Source organism: Hoplias malabaricus, chromosome 2, assembly GCF_029633855.1.
Source record: "Hoplias malabaricus isolate fHopMal1 chromosome 2, fHopMal1.hap1, whole genome shotgun sequence".
NCBI lineage: Eukaryota > Metazoa > Chordata > Actinopteri > Characiformes > Erythrinidae > Hoplias > Hoplias malabaricus.
In genome coordinates this window covers 13,448,482-13,460,056 of record NC_089801.1, presented here as the reverse complement: position 1 = coordinate 13,460,056, position 11,575 = coordinate 13,448,482, and the positions used below count along the sequence as shown (strand labels likewise).

At 35.9% G+C, this 11,575-nt stretch overlaps 2 protein-coding genes across 4 annotated transcripts; both read right to left on the bottom strand.

Annotated features, from left to right (window-relative positions):
- Positions 1 to 573: 573 nt before the first annotated feature.
- On the bottom strand, positions 574 to 4,458 carry LOC136673751 (NAD(P)(+)--arginine ADP-ribosyltransferase 1-like). 2 transcript variants are annotated; one of them, XM_066649447.1, is made up of 4 exons: positions 4,260 to 4,458; positions 3,616 to 3,693; positions 2,297 to 3,009; positions 574 to 707 (listed from the first exon to the last, which is right to left on the bottom strand). In XM_066649447.1, exons 1-4 carry the CDS (start codon positions 4,317 to 4,319, stop codon positions 620 to 622), a joined length of 939 nt encoding a protein of 312 aa, XP_066505544.1. In that variant the 5' UTR covers positions 4,320 to 4,458; the 3' UTR covers positions 574 to 619. The 2 variants fall into 2 exon arrangements, with proteins under 2 accessions (XP_066505544.1, XP_066505552.1); XM_066649455.1 differs by having other exon boundaries at positions 3,616 to 3,714; positions 4,260 to 4,366.
- Positions 4,459 to 4,588: 130 nt separating this feature from the next.
- On the bottom strand, positions 4,589 to 9,913 carry LOC136673764 (T-cell ecto-ADP-ribosyltransferase 2-like). Of its 2 annotated transcripts, none has more exons than XM_066649468.1 (4): positions 9,831 to 9,913; positions 9,533 to 9,658; positions 7,912 to 8,621; positions 4,589 to 6,945 (listed from the first exon to the last, which is right to left on the bottom strand). In XM_066649468.1, the coding sequence occupies exons 2-4, from the start codon at positions 9,608 to 9,610 to the stop codon at positions 6,846 to 6,848; spliced, it is 888 nt and encodes a 295-aa protein (XP_066505565.1). In that variant the 5' UTR covers positions 9,611 to 9,658; positions 9,831 to 9,913; the 3' UTR covers positions 4,589 to 6,845. The 2 variants fall into 2 exon arrangements, with proteins under 2 accessions (XP_066505565.1, XP_066505574.1); XM_066649477.1 differs by lacking the exon at positions 9,831 to 9,913 and adding an exon at positions 9,742 to 9,787.
- Positions 9,914 to 11,575: the final 1,662 nt, after the last annotated feature.

The window sequence follows — 11,575 nt, the reverse complement described above, 5'->3', positions numbered from 1 at the left end:
GTTTTTATTATTATTATTATTATTATGTATTTTTTTAAATTTTATATATATATATATATATATATGTATTATTTTATTATTTTTTGATACTATATTTTAAGTTCAGGATACCTTGAAGGATCAGAAAATGTTTTTTACATCTTACATCTGTTTTTGAAAACATGAGTGACACCAACAGAAGAAAGCAGAATTCATATAAAAATCAGCTTGAGGCACATTATCCCAGGGAAGCACGTTGCCTGTCAGTATGATGGAAAATATTTGCTTAGGTTCGTTTTGGAAATGACAGTGAAGTTTTACACATTTTATGCATACTCATGGCCCAGCAAATGTACTTAAATTAACCAACATCATGGGAAACTTGCTGAATGCTTCCAACATCCCAACAGGTCCTCTGACAATAAAGTAATAGATTACTTCTCAGTAAACAACGCAGACTGCTTTGATATCATATACATTGATTTATAAATCAAGTAACCATAGAGCAGTTAATGTTGCATCTGTAATATATATATATATATATTAAAAAAACAAGCTTGTTTTAGGAAAAGAAACCTGTTTAATAATGGACATTATATATTGCATGACAAAGCAGGCTTGTGTTACATTCTGTTCACAATTAAAACAGAGATGCTGGCAGAAGAATGACAAAAATGAGGGACACAATAAGAACCAAAGTTCTGTAGGTCTGTAATGCAGCCAAGGATCTTCAACAAATGAGCAGAGAGAAAGCAAAAGAAAAAGATGTTAAACACAGAAGTACTGATTTAATATAAAATATACATTCATTCATTATCTGTAACCATTTATCCAATTCAGGGTCACGGTGGGTCCAGAGCCTACCTGGAATCATTGGGCGCAAGGTGGGAATACACCCTGGAGGGGGTGCCAGTCCTGTACAGGGCAACACAGACACACACACACACACTTTTAAGTCGCCAGTCCACCTACCAACGTGTGTTTTTGGACTGTGGGAGGAAACCGGAAGACCCGGAGGAAACCCACGTGGACACAGGGAGAACACACCAACTCCTTACAGACAGTCACCCGGAACAGAAATCGAACCCACAACCTCCAGGTCCCTGGAGCTGTGTGACTGCGACACCTACCTGCTGCGCCATTATCTGTGTAAGATAATTCATTACTTAATTATAATTAAAGATAATTAATTGTCTTAAGCTTTCAACAGCTATGAGAAACCACTGTCGTATCAAACCATCTGCAGATCTAGCCATGTGCAAACATTTGAAAATGTTTGCTCAAATTACACATCACTTATTTTTTTAAATAAAAAAGAGTGACCGATTACCTAATTACTTTAAACTAGTAAAATAATTTTCCCATTAATTAAATTAAATTATTAATGTGTATTTTAACTGACAATTATGGACAGAGGACTGTTAATATGTAAATGAATGCTATGTATATAGTTTTATATTTTTATATATTTTATATTGTTTGAAAAATCATCATTTTAAAAGCTTAAATCACTTTTAGGTGTTACTCTATAATGGACTTCTACACAGCAAATAGTCACTGTTAAATCAGCAGCATTATAGTCTGTGAGGAGTTTGGTGTGTTCCCCCCGTGTCCACGTGGGTTTCCTTTCCTCATAAGGTTGAAAAACACACATTTGGCTGCTCAAAAGTGTCCGTAGATGTGAGTGTGTGCGTGAATGTGTGCGTGTGTGATTCCGGGTACTCTCTGGACACAGCGCAACCCTGAACTGGATAAGCAGTTACAGACAATGAATGAATGAACTTGTTTGTGTATGGAGTAAAAAAGGTGGTTTATTCTAAAAGTGTTCTTCAGGTAGTGGATGATGATTATAATAAGATAGTAATGTGCAAGAACTGGTTTGGTTTGAATGTTTGTTTGCTGAATCAAGCCTCCCCAGAGAAAGAAAAAAATCTCCTTAAAATCTCAGTAGACACTCTAAGACAATAAGATCAGATAGAATGACAAATGAGACTATAGATTCAGTCATAAATGTCCTAAATGTGTCTCCTGAGACCACAGTCATTTCATATGTGCCTCCAATTGAGTTTTAATGGAGATCTCAGTAAACACATTTGCCGGATGAACTAAACCCTACTGTCTCATTTAATTATTTTTTAAAGGTATTATTATTATTCTTCTCCTATGGAATTTTAAGAGAATCACCTTTATGTCTCCTGACCACCAGGGTGGTCAAAAAAATAAGGCCTTTTGTAACAGTGCAGGCATTAAATTTTGTAGTTTATGCTTTCTGTATAGTGTCATATGAAATTGTTAACAGTTAATGACATTGACTTACCTGGAAAGGTAATAGCAGTCGTGATAGCTCAGAAATCCTGAATGTGTTAAAGTGATTAATTTATATTCAGAGTCATCGTTGGATATGTGCTCAGTGCTCTGCACTGTGAAGACCTCGTATGGAGAAATAAGCTGTTCAATTTCTTCAGAAGTGCATGTGTAGTTCTCAACGTTAACAACTGAACAGGAGGTGATGTTAAACAGTGTGCCTTCACCTTCTAAACCGGTTGCTTCAATTTCAAGACTCTCTTGGATTCTGGGATGGATGAACCTTCCAAAACGAACTTCCTTCCCAGTTTCTACAGTATATTTATTTCCTGTGCCATAGTACACGGTGTAACATCTTTTACCATGATTAAGAATCTTCAAGGCATCTGTCAGCAGGAAGTGAAGAGACTTGAAAGGAAATTCATTGTTGTATGTTTTGTTGTTGCTGCCTTTAGTTTGAACCATGTCATTAAATAACTTTCGGAATTTCACTCCAGAATTCCCATAAGCTTGCAGAGCTGCTAAGTGATACGGTGTTGCACCAAAAATTTGTTTCTCACAAGTTCCACCAGGATTCCTCCACATGTGTTTGAAATCTTCTCTAGCCTCAAGCTCCTGCTGTAACAGACCATTTGTAACAGCCTGTAACATATTGTCATGACACTTTGAGAAGGTGGCATCTACAGCATTAGGGGCCATGTCCAGCATTCTCACCTCTGCTGTTGTCTGAAGAACGCAATGATGAGCAAAGAAACACAGTTTAGGATCAACTGTGATGGACCAGTAGAAATTCTAGAATATTTTTATATGGATTGTAAAGAAGATACAGTTCCTGTCTTAAATACATTATAATGGAACACCGAAACCATTCTTAGACAAGATGGTTGCCATTTACAGTGAGTATTTACTGCAATTGTAGTGTCCATATATTTTTAATTTGAATAAACTAAAGCAACACTAGGTAGTACTTGTACTTCAATATTACAGCTTGTGAATCACTGTGATGTGTCAGTGACCTATAATAGAGAGAATAGAGCCTCTGTTGATGCTACACTGGGCTCAGCACTACAGAAAATGCATTATGTACTTTTTTGGAGGTCGGTAGGGGGAGTTCAGGAGCAAAATACCAAATTTTACCTAATGTTTTTTAGCATGTAAGAACACTGATGCAAGAAAAAATATCATAATACACACTTCTTATGTGGGTTCCAGAAAGACCATACTTGCATGATCATGATTTAAAGAAAACTTTAAAAAAATCTTTTTTTATATCAATTAAAAAGCCATTAGAAGAAGTATTCACATTTATAGGAGTTTACAAAGGGAACTTACACTGCAGGAAAGCCCAGGGAGGAGTATCAGCAGGAACAGTTTCAGGTTCGGGCCTCCCATTATGTCAGTCTCAGGAGACTAACAAGAGATGAAGAGTTACTAAATCAACTTTAGACCTTGTAAATGTTAATATATAGGCCTTTGCTGAGGGAGAAATCTGGAGCTGGTTAAGCCTATTCCAGGACGCAGCATACTGAATGGACATTTTTCAGTGGCTGTAAAATGTAGTAGAGCACTAAAACCCGTCCAAAATCCCGACACTGCACATGGTGTTTTCCAGCTGTGACCACAAGGGAGCAATACTAGACAAGAGACTAAAGAAAAGGCAACAGCAACTGAAGCTGAGGTTTCTCAAGTAAGCAAGTTTAAAGCAACCCATTTACAAAATGTCTGTGGTTAGACAGCATTTAATTAATTTACTCATCAAACATTTTGCTCATTTGATATATATAACACAGTATACATATGTCCAATAATAACTGTAGTCAGTGACATTCACAATTGTCATGAAACTCAGCAGAATATAACCGTATCATTAAAATATAAATATCTGAATCACTAGGTCAGTAGTAATGCACACAAAGGCACTATTCTAGTATAGTTTCCATAAAATTACCTAATTTGTAGGAAGTAAGAAAACTTACTGTGTGTGCGAAAATTCTGCTGCTTGTCTGACTTATTCGAGTCCAGACAAAGAAGAACATTTTGTACGGTATGGTTGCCCATTTTAAAAGCCTGGGCTGCTCTCCAGTTTCTTGCTGGCTTTTCCCTATATAGGGTGGGGAGAGTATTTTCAGAGACACAACCCCCACAGTAACACTGCTTTAGTCTGATGAAGCTTGGGTAACAAAGAAAAATTAATACAGTGATTCTGAGAATGTCTTGTGAAACAAAACCAAGTAACACATCATTAAAAACAGCAGAAATCTCCAATGATTTGTACAGGGATTGCAGTAGGCAATATTTAATTTAGCTTCTTTTATTTTCAGCTTCAAACACTCATTGCTTCAGACTTATGCACACCATAAAAACAGAGTTACAGGCTTTTCAGCCTTGCAGACTTCTTACATGTTATTATTAGCATTGACAGTTTTATAGACAGTGATATGTTTTCTGCCTCTGGGGTTAAGATAGTTAAGCCCGTCTTATAAATATGCTGTGGTACTGAAAGGGAAACAATGATAACTGCATGTCTGCCAATTTGTTTACAACTTTACAACCAGACAGTGTTGTTATTTGCTCAGTTTTAATGACAAACCATAAAAACAGTACCACACAAAGTTGAAAATGTACAAAAGAAAATCTTTTTATTAAACTGCAATTGTAATGTGCACAGTATAGCTTTGCTCCAGAGATTTTAAAATGATCTGCAGAGATCCTGCGTAGTGCTCAAAATGCAAATGCAAGCTGGTGTTCTTTAGAGTTTTGTTGGGGAGAATGTAACAAAAATGTAACCTAACAGATAAAAAAATGTGGTAGTCTTGATGTCAGCCATGACCAAAGAGTCTGTGCTTAGGGATTTAAAAGTATCATGGATTCAGTGTACTGTTTACATTTTGCCATGAATACTTGAATGAACCCTATTCTGGGAGGATTCACTCCGCTGTAAAGGGTTAATAACTTTCAACTATCAAACCCACTCACCCGTAACCAATGCTACTGCACATGAGGTATTATTTCATTCCAGTCATTCCTGACTATGTCTTCAACTACACTGGGCAAATGTTTACTTAGACTCCATACAGGCACAGCTGTCTGCAAGTGAAGAGTAACAGCTCATCTTAATCTCAGAGACTTGAAGTCTTTCTTAAAACACTTCTGCTTTTAAATGATCCACCCAAGTTTCCCACACAGATTTTCTGTATTTCTTTGCTATTCTGAAGCTTCCAGAAGTGCTTAGACAATTCATTTTCATTTTACTATTTCTTCCAAACACGGTACGTTCAGATATTTGTAGACACCTGCTCATACAACGTTTTGTCTGAAATGAATGGTATTATAATTAGGAGTTTAAACCACCTTTTTGCTGCAGTATCAATCTCCTTTTCTGGGAAGGCTTTACATTATATGTCAGAACGTTATGGTGAGTATTTGACTGCATTCCTAATTATGCAGAAGTGTTCGATAGCACTCAATTAAGCGGTATCTATCCAGAGATCATAGCTCCAATGTTCCCAATATGTCCCCTGACCTAATGTGTTATAAAATAAACACTGAAAAACACTAAAATTACATTTTTAATCATTTTAATTCTATAAAAACAAATAAACAAGAAATCAGTTGAGTAAACAGATGAGTGTATGTATGTACTATAAAACAAACAATTCTAAAATAATAATATAGTTAAATATGTATCACACAATATACAATAAAATTCAAAGTGGACAGCTGAGGATGAAGTGTTCATATACAATGCACACATATTTATACTTTATCAAACATAAATGCAAGTAATGATTATTTTTTTCACCACTTATTTTCTTTTAGCATTTCTTTTAGCTGAGGTACAGGGAATAATACATGGCATTAAGTCATATTTATGAAACTTCAAATTAAGAGTAACACAATCTTTACACAACACCCTGCTGCACTTGCCCTTGATAGATTATGGCCATTGGTATGGTCTTAGGTTTCAGTTAGGGCACTCCACACTTTATTTTTTTTCACTGTCACTGTTAAGAAGGATTGTTTCTGTGTACTTGTTAAAACCACGAGTGTGGCCATGTTTCAGTTCTCTTTTTTTTACATGCTCTTGACCTCTTTGACTGAAAGCACATCACATATTCATGAGGGGATGGACTGCAAGAAGAACTATTTTCAGATTGAATATACTAGCTCACATGCATTTTTTCAAAGTTTTCTTTAAAAGAACATAATATGCTTGCAGTAAATCCTTTGTCTACGTATAAACTGGCCTATAAAGCCAAGGTGTAGTACCATGCCAAATAACCCTTATACCAAAATTGTGATATCAGCAGTTATTTATGAGAGATTTACTAGTGTGCAACGTTAAGCCCAAAAATGAATTTTGAAATATTAAGTTTTTAAATCATGTTTGGGAGATATGAGGAGGTTGATGTGTCAAGTCACTGTGATTTCTAGCATGGTCTACACTAACCTTCACTAACACCGTTCACTATAGCTAATGGAAAGTCTATTAAAACTGTGATCCTTCTAGGGGAAATGATAAATCAACTGGACGAGGTAAACCTTTGCTGAAACAAGCATTTTTACACAGAGTCATGTGTAACACTTCCATAATAAAAGCTCAGGTAGGACACCATCAGCGCCAGAACCAACACAGGAAGATTTGAGGATTCAGCAGGAGACCTTGTAAAAGACAAAGGAAAAAAAGAAAAGATAAAAATAGAAAAAATGTGCATGAGTCTGAGGAATGATAAAAAAATAAAAAACTTTCAAGTTCTAACAGTCTACTGCTTTGTCCCAGTTTTAAACTAAACACATTGAGGTATATCTTCTGTAGTGTAGGATTCTGCTGGGTTTGTATACAAATTGTAAATATACTGGTAAATATACTGGACATTTACAAAATTGAAGTTATTAACTGATGATCCTTTGTCACCATAAAAGGCTATGACAGTACAATACTCTAGATTTTTAAAAAAGGCACCTGTTTAAACAGCTGGCGACAGCTGTTGTACATGAGTGTTATTTTATTAAATGTCATCAGTAATGGAAAAACTAAATGCATATTTTATTCCTTATTTTATGGTAGGTGGATGGGCAACTCAAAAGTGTCCAAGGGTGTGAGTGAATGTGTGAGTGAGTGTCGCCCTGTGATGGATTGGCGCCTCCTCCAGGGTGTATTCCTGCCTTGCACCCAGTGATTCCCAGTAGACTCCATGAATGAACGAATGAATGACATTTTCAGGTATCATGGAAGTCTCTGCATTAACTTCTGATGATAGGTGCAAATTGTTGGTGAGGAGGTGAGAAATGATCACATGGCAATGGGAACTATTTATCCCTGCTCCCTGCTATGCACCCCAAAATCTACAAAATTTACCTAGCAATAGACAATATTTCAGTTAAATAAGAAATTTCGTCTTTTACATAATGCAAAGGGGAGTCTAGAAAACAGTATATACCTGTAACTATCATACAACATCCACTGGTTTATTCAAAAGGGTAAATCTGTTGTAAATGGTGTTTTAATAAGTATGCTATAAATGAAACTAAAAAGCTAAATTACATGGAAACTAAAATTAATTTATCACATATTGTTATGCAACTCTAAGAGTATAATTGTCTGTTTAAAAATAATCCTTTACTTACCTGGAAAAGTAGTAGCAGTCATGATGGCTCAGAAAATGAGAATGTGTTAAAGTGATTAATTTAAAGTCAAGGTCATCCTTGGATGTGAGCTCAGCGCTCTGCACTGTGAAAACCTCGTCTGGAGAAATAAGCTGTTCAATTTCTTCAGAAGTGCATGTGTAGTTCTCAACATTAACAACCGAACAGGAGGTGATGTTAAACAGTGTGCCTTCACCTTTTAACCCGGCTTCTTCAATTTCATTGCTGTCATCTGTTTTGGACTTGAAGAACCTTCCAAAACGAACTTTCTTTCCAGTTTCTACAGTATATTTATTTCCTGTGCCATAGTACACGGTGTAACATCTTTTACCATGATTAAGAATCTTCAAGGCATCTGTCAGCAGGAAGTGAAGAGACTTGAAAGGAAATTCATCTTTGTATGTTGTGTAGTTGGTGCCTCTGGAGTAAACCATGTCGTTGAAAGTCTTCTGGAATTTCAATTTAGAATTCCCATAAGCATGCAGAGCTGTTAAGTGATATTTTGTTGCACCATTAATTTGTTTCTTACAAGTTCCATCAGGTATCCACATGTCTTTGAAGTCTTGTCTAGCATCAAGCTCCTGCTGCAACAGGCCACCTGTAACAGCCTGTAACATTTTGTCACGACAATTTGAGAAGGTGTCATCTACAGCATTGGAAGCCATGTCCAGCGTTCTCACCTGTGCAGTTACCTACAATACAGTCATGTGGCATATGATTAAAGAAACAAAAATTGAGAAAGGTCACATGCAGGTCATAAGCTTTGCCAGAAGAAACTCATGCCTACCCTAAATGAATCAATCTTGCTTTAAATGTTATCATGTATCTGCAATGATTCCTACTTCTATAAACAAGGCCTTTTCACTTTGAACAACATTAATCACAGTAATCAAGTTCTGTTTTCCTAATGTAGAGCACCTTTAAAGGAACACTCCAAATATTTTTACCATAAACGTACAGCTTCAAAATTATTGTGATGTTTTATTGACCTGTAATAGGAAGAATAGAGCTTCTGTCATTGACACTTTGGGCCCAGCACTGCAGAAACTGCTCTATGTAACTTTTGGAAGAGGGTAGGGTACCAACCTTTCCCACCCAATTTTGGTGCAGTGCTGTAAAAATGAATTACACTAGAGGAAACCCCAAGAGCAAAAACCCAAATCTTATAGTGTTCCTTTAAAAAAAACAATTTGAAATGAAAATTTAAATGTGCACCACATTAAGAAAACTTTACATTTTTAGGTCAATAATTTGCCATGTCCATTTTCCTGAAAGTATTGTATTTCTGTCTTTCAGTTAATTTAAAGGTATAACTTTTTTTTTCTCTACTGTCATTAACTTAGAATAACTATAATTAATTTTAGCAACACATAAAAACAATCAATCCAGTTCATTAGAATGTACCTAAATTGGTCAGTTTACTTGATTGCAAGTGCTTCAGAAGATATTGCAAGTTTATGAAACCTTGTTTACTTAACATTGGATATATCTGAGTGTGTTTTTCAGTGATTTATTCAAAATAAGACAGAGTTGAACCCTGTCTTCAATCAATCAAAGAAGCATTAAAGTGTAATATGCTCTGATTCTATCATAAAGTGCTTACAGTGTGGAAGAATCCAGCGAAGAGAATCAGGAGAAGAGGATTCACTCCCTGACATTCCATTCTGTTAGTTTTCCTCATTGACTTTGGCGTGCCAAAATGAACACAAGAAATATGTGCAATGAAATCCTGTTAAACAGAAAAACATAACAACATTCCAGTAAAAAATATGCTTAATATCTTCCAGCAGGAAATAAAAATTAAGAGCTTACTGTATCAACCAGAACTGGACAGTATGCTGCTAAAACCTGCTATATCAGAAAAAGCAGAAACAAAATGAAGAAGAGTTTTAAACACTTACCAGAGAAAAAAAAATGTGGGAAGTGTTCTGGTTCCAGTGCACTACTGCATTTGCTGGAGTCCCCACCCTGCAGAGAAACACTCTTATCACGGGTCATTATCAGACGTAACTTCCTGAAAGCCTGAGTCTTCCTCTGACCTGTGGAAGGAAATAACATAGGAAACCTCCATTTTGTAACAGGCTGACTCACCACTTACTAAGACAGTGTAAGCCATAAATATGAAAAATTTAAGGTGTGGTAGATGTGTGCTAAGAAAAAGTAATATATCATTTAGTATTTTTTTTAATCAAATCCATTGACAGAAGTTCAACTATAGGTGGTATAAATAGTACCCTGGAGCCTCCTTTTATCTAGTATCTATTAATATTAATAACAATTAACTCATTTCCTGGAGAGTTTTACTAGCAAAGAGTGGCACAATGGTGCAACAAGTGGTGTCCCTGTGACATAGTTCCAGAGGTCTGGGGTTGTGTGTTCAACATTGGGTCTTTGTTTTGTGAGGAGTTGTGTGTTCTCTCTGTCAGCATGGGTTTGCTCTGGGTGCTGTGAATCTGTCCCACAGTCAAAAAACGCATGTTGATAGATGGACAGATTATTCAAAAGTCCATAAATGTGAGTGGAAGGACTGGTCTGGACTGGTCTGTGATGGACTGGTGTGTTCATACCTTGCGCTGAATGATTCCAGGCAGGGTCTGGACCCACTGAGACACCAAACAGGATAGAAATCAGTAGCAGAAAAGAAATGAATGATTATATTAATTAATGTATTTTTATGATCTAATGTCACACACAAATAATAAGACACAAGACATTCACAGGGGGATTTTAAATTTGGTTGGATACCAAAGGTTTAACAAAAGAATATTCAGAATATTAAATAAGGAGACAAATATTTGCTTGAATGAATGTATGCCAGGCGATTGATCTGATTATTTGGACCAGTTCTAAAATACATATCAACCCCTCAAATTGTACTAATGCTGTTTTGTTACAAAGATAATATTGATGCTACTATTGATAGTATGCAGGTGTATCCTGTACATGCTTCTTGAGGTATAGTACTTACAGTAAGCAGAAAAAAAACACACTCAAAGCTGACTGCTGAAGTGTGCACTACTACTTCTTTTGTTACAATATTTAATACAGAAGCACACTTCAAGTTGCAGTGGCGTGATGCTAAAACACAACTAGACTCACTTCTGTTTTTTAAAAAAATGCTATTTCAAAACTGTGGCCACTAATTGCCATCAAAATGATTTATCCATCTTTTAGCTCAGAGACGTACTTAATGGTTGCATTGATGGTTTCATAAAATTCCATGATGTCACTGACCAGGCTCTAAATTAGCTTATGGGAAATGAACACTAGGCCATATTAAGGTCAGATTTGGGGGCTGTTCATATAAAAAATATGGATAGTGTCCAACTGTAAAACTGAAAAAGATTTGTTTCTATTTTATATTTAATGGAACAGGTAAATGTTGTATTCACATTGTCTTTAACAACACATTCACTTTACCAAGGTTAAGGTTATCAAAGTGATTGCACACTTTATTATTGTGCTATCTCTTTAACTTTATCTTAGTGACAAACCAAGAGAGGCATAGAAGCCTTATGAGGAGTAGTATATAGCACCCCATGTTTTGTCTGAGCAAATAAAATAGATGGCAGCTTTCTGGTGATGTTGCCACCTGTTGGCCTGTGTTATACATACACCTATCCATGCTCTCAACTTTACTTATCAT

Coding starts and splice junctions, on each gene's coding strand:
- LOC136673751 (XM_066649447.1), bottom strand. CDS start 4,319: ATGTTCTTCTTTGTCTGGACTCGAATAAGTCAGACAAGCAGCAGAATT. Junction 3,694..4,259: donor GCAGAATTTTCGCACACACA/GTAAGTTTTCTT, acceptor ATCTCTTGTTAG/TCTCCTGAGACTGACATAAT. Junction 708..2,296: donor GACTGCTATTACCTTTCCAG/GTAAGTCAATGT, acceptor CATTTGTTGAAG/ATCCTTGGCTGCATTACAGA.
- LOC136673764 (XM_066649468.1), bottom strand. CDS start 9,610: ATGAGGAAAACTAACAGAATGGAATGTCAGGGAGTGAATCCTCTTCTC. Junction 8,622..9,532: donor TCGCTGGATTCTTCCACACT/GTAAGCACTTTA, acceptor ACTGTATTGTAG/GTAACTGCACAGGTGAGAAC. Junction 6,946..7,911: donor GACTGCTACTACTTTTCCAG/GTAAGTAAAGGA, acceptor GTCTTTTACAAG/GTCTCCTGCTGAATCCTCAA.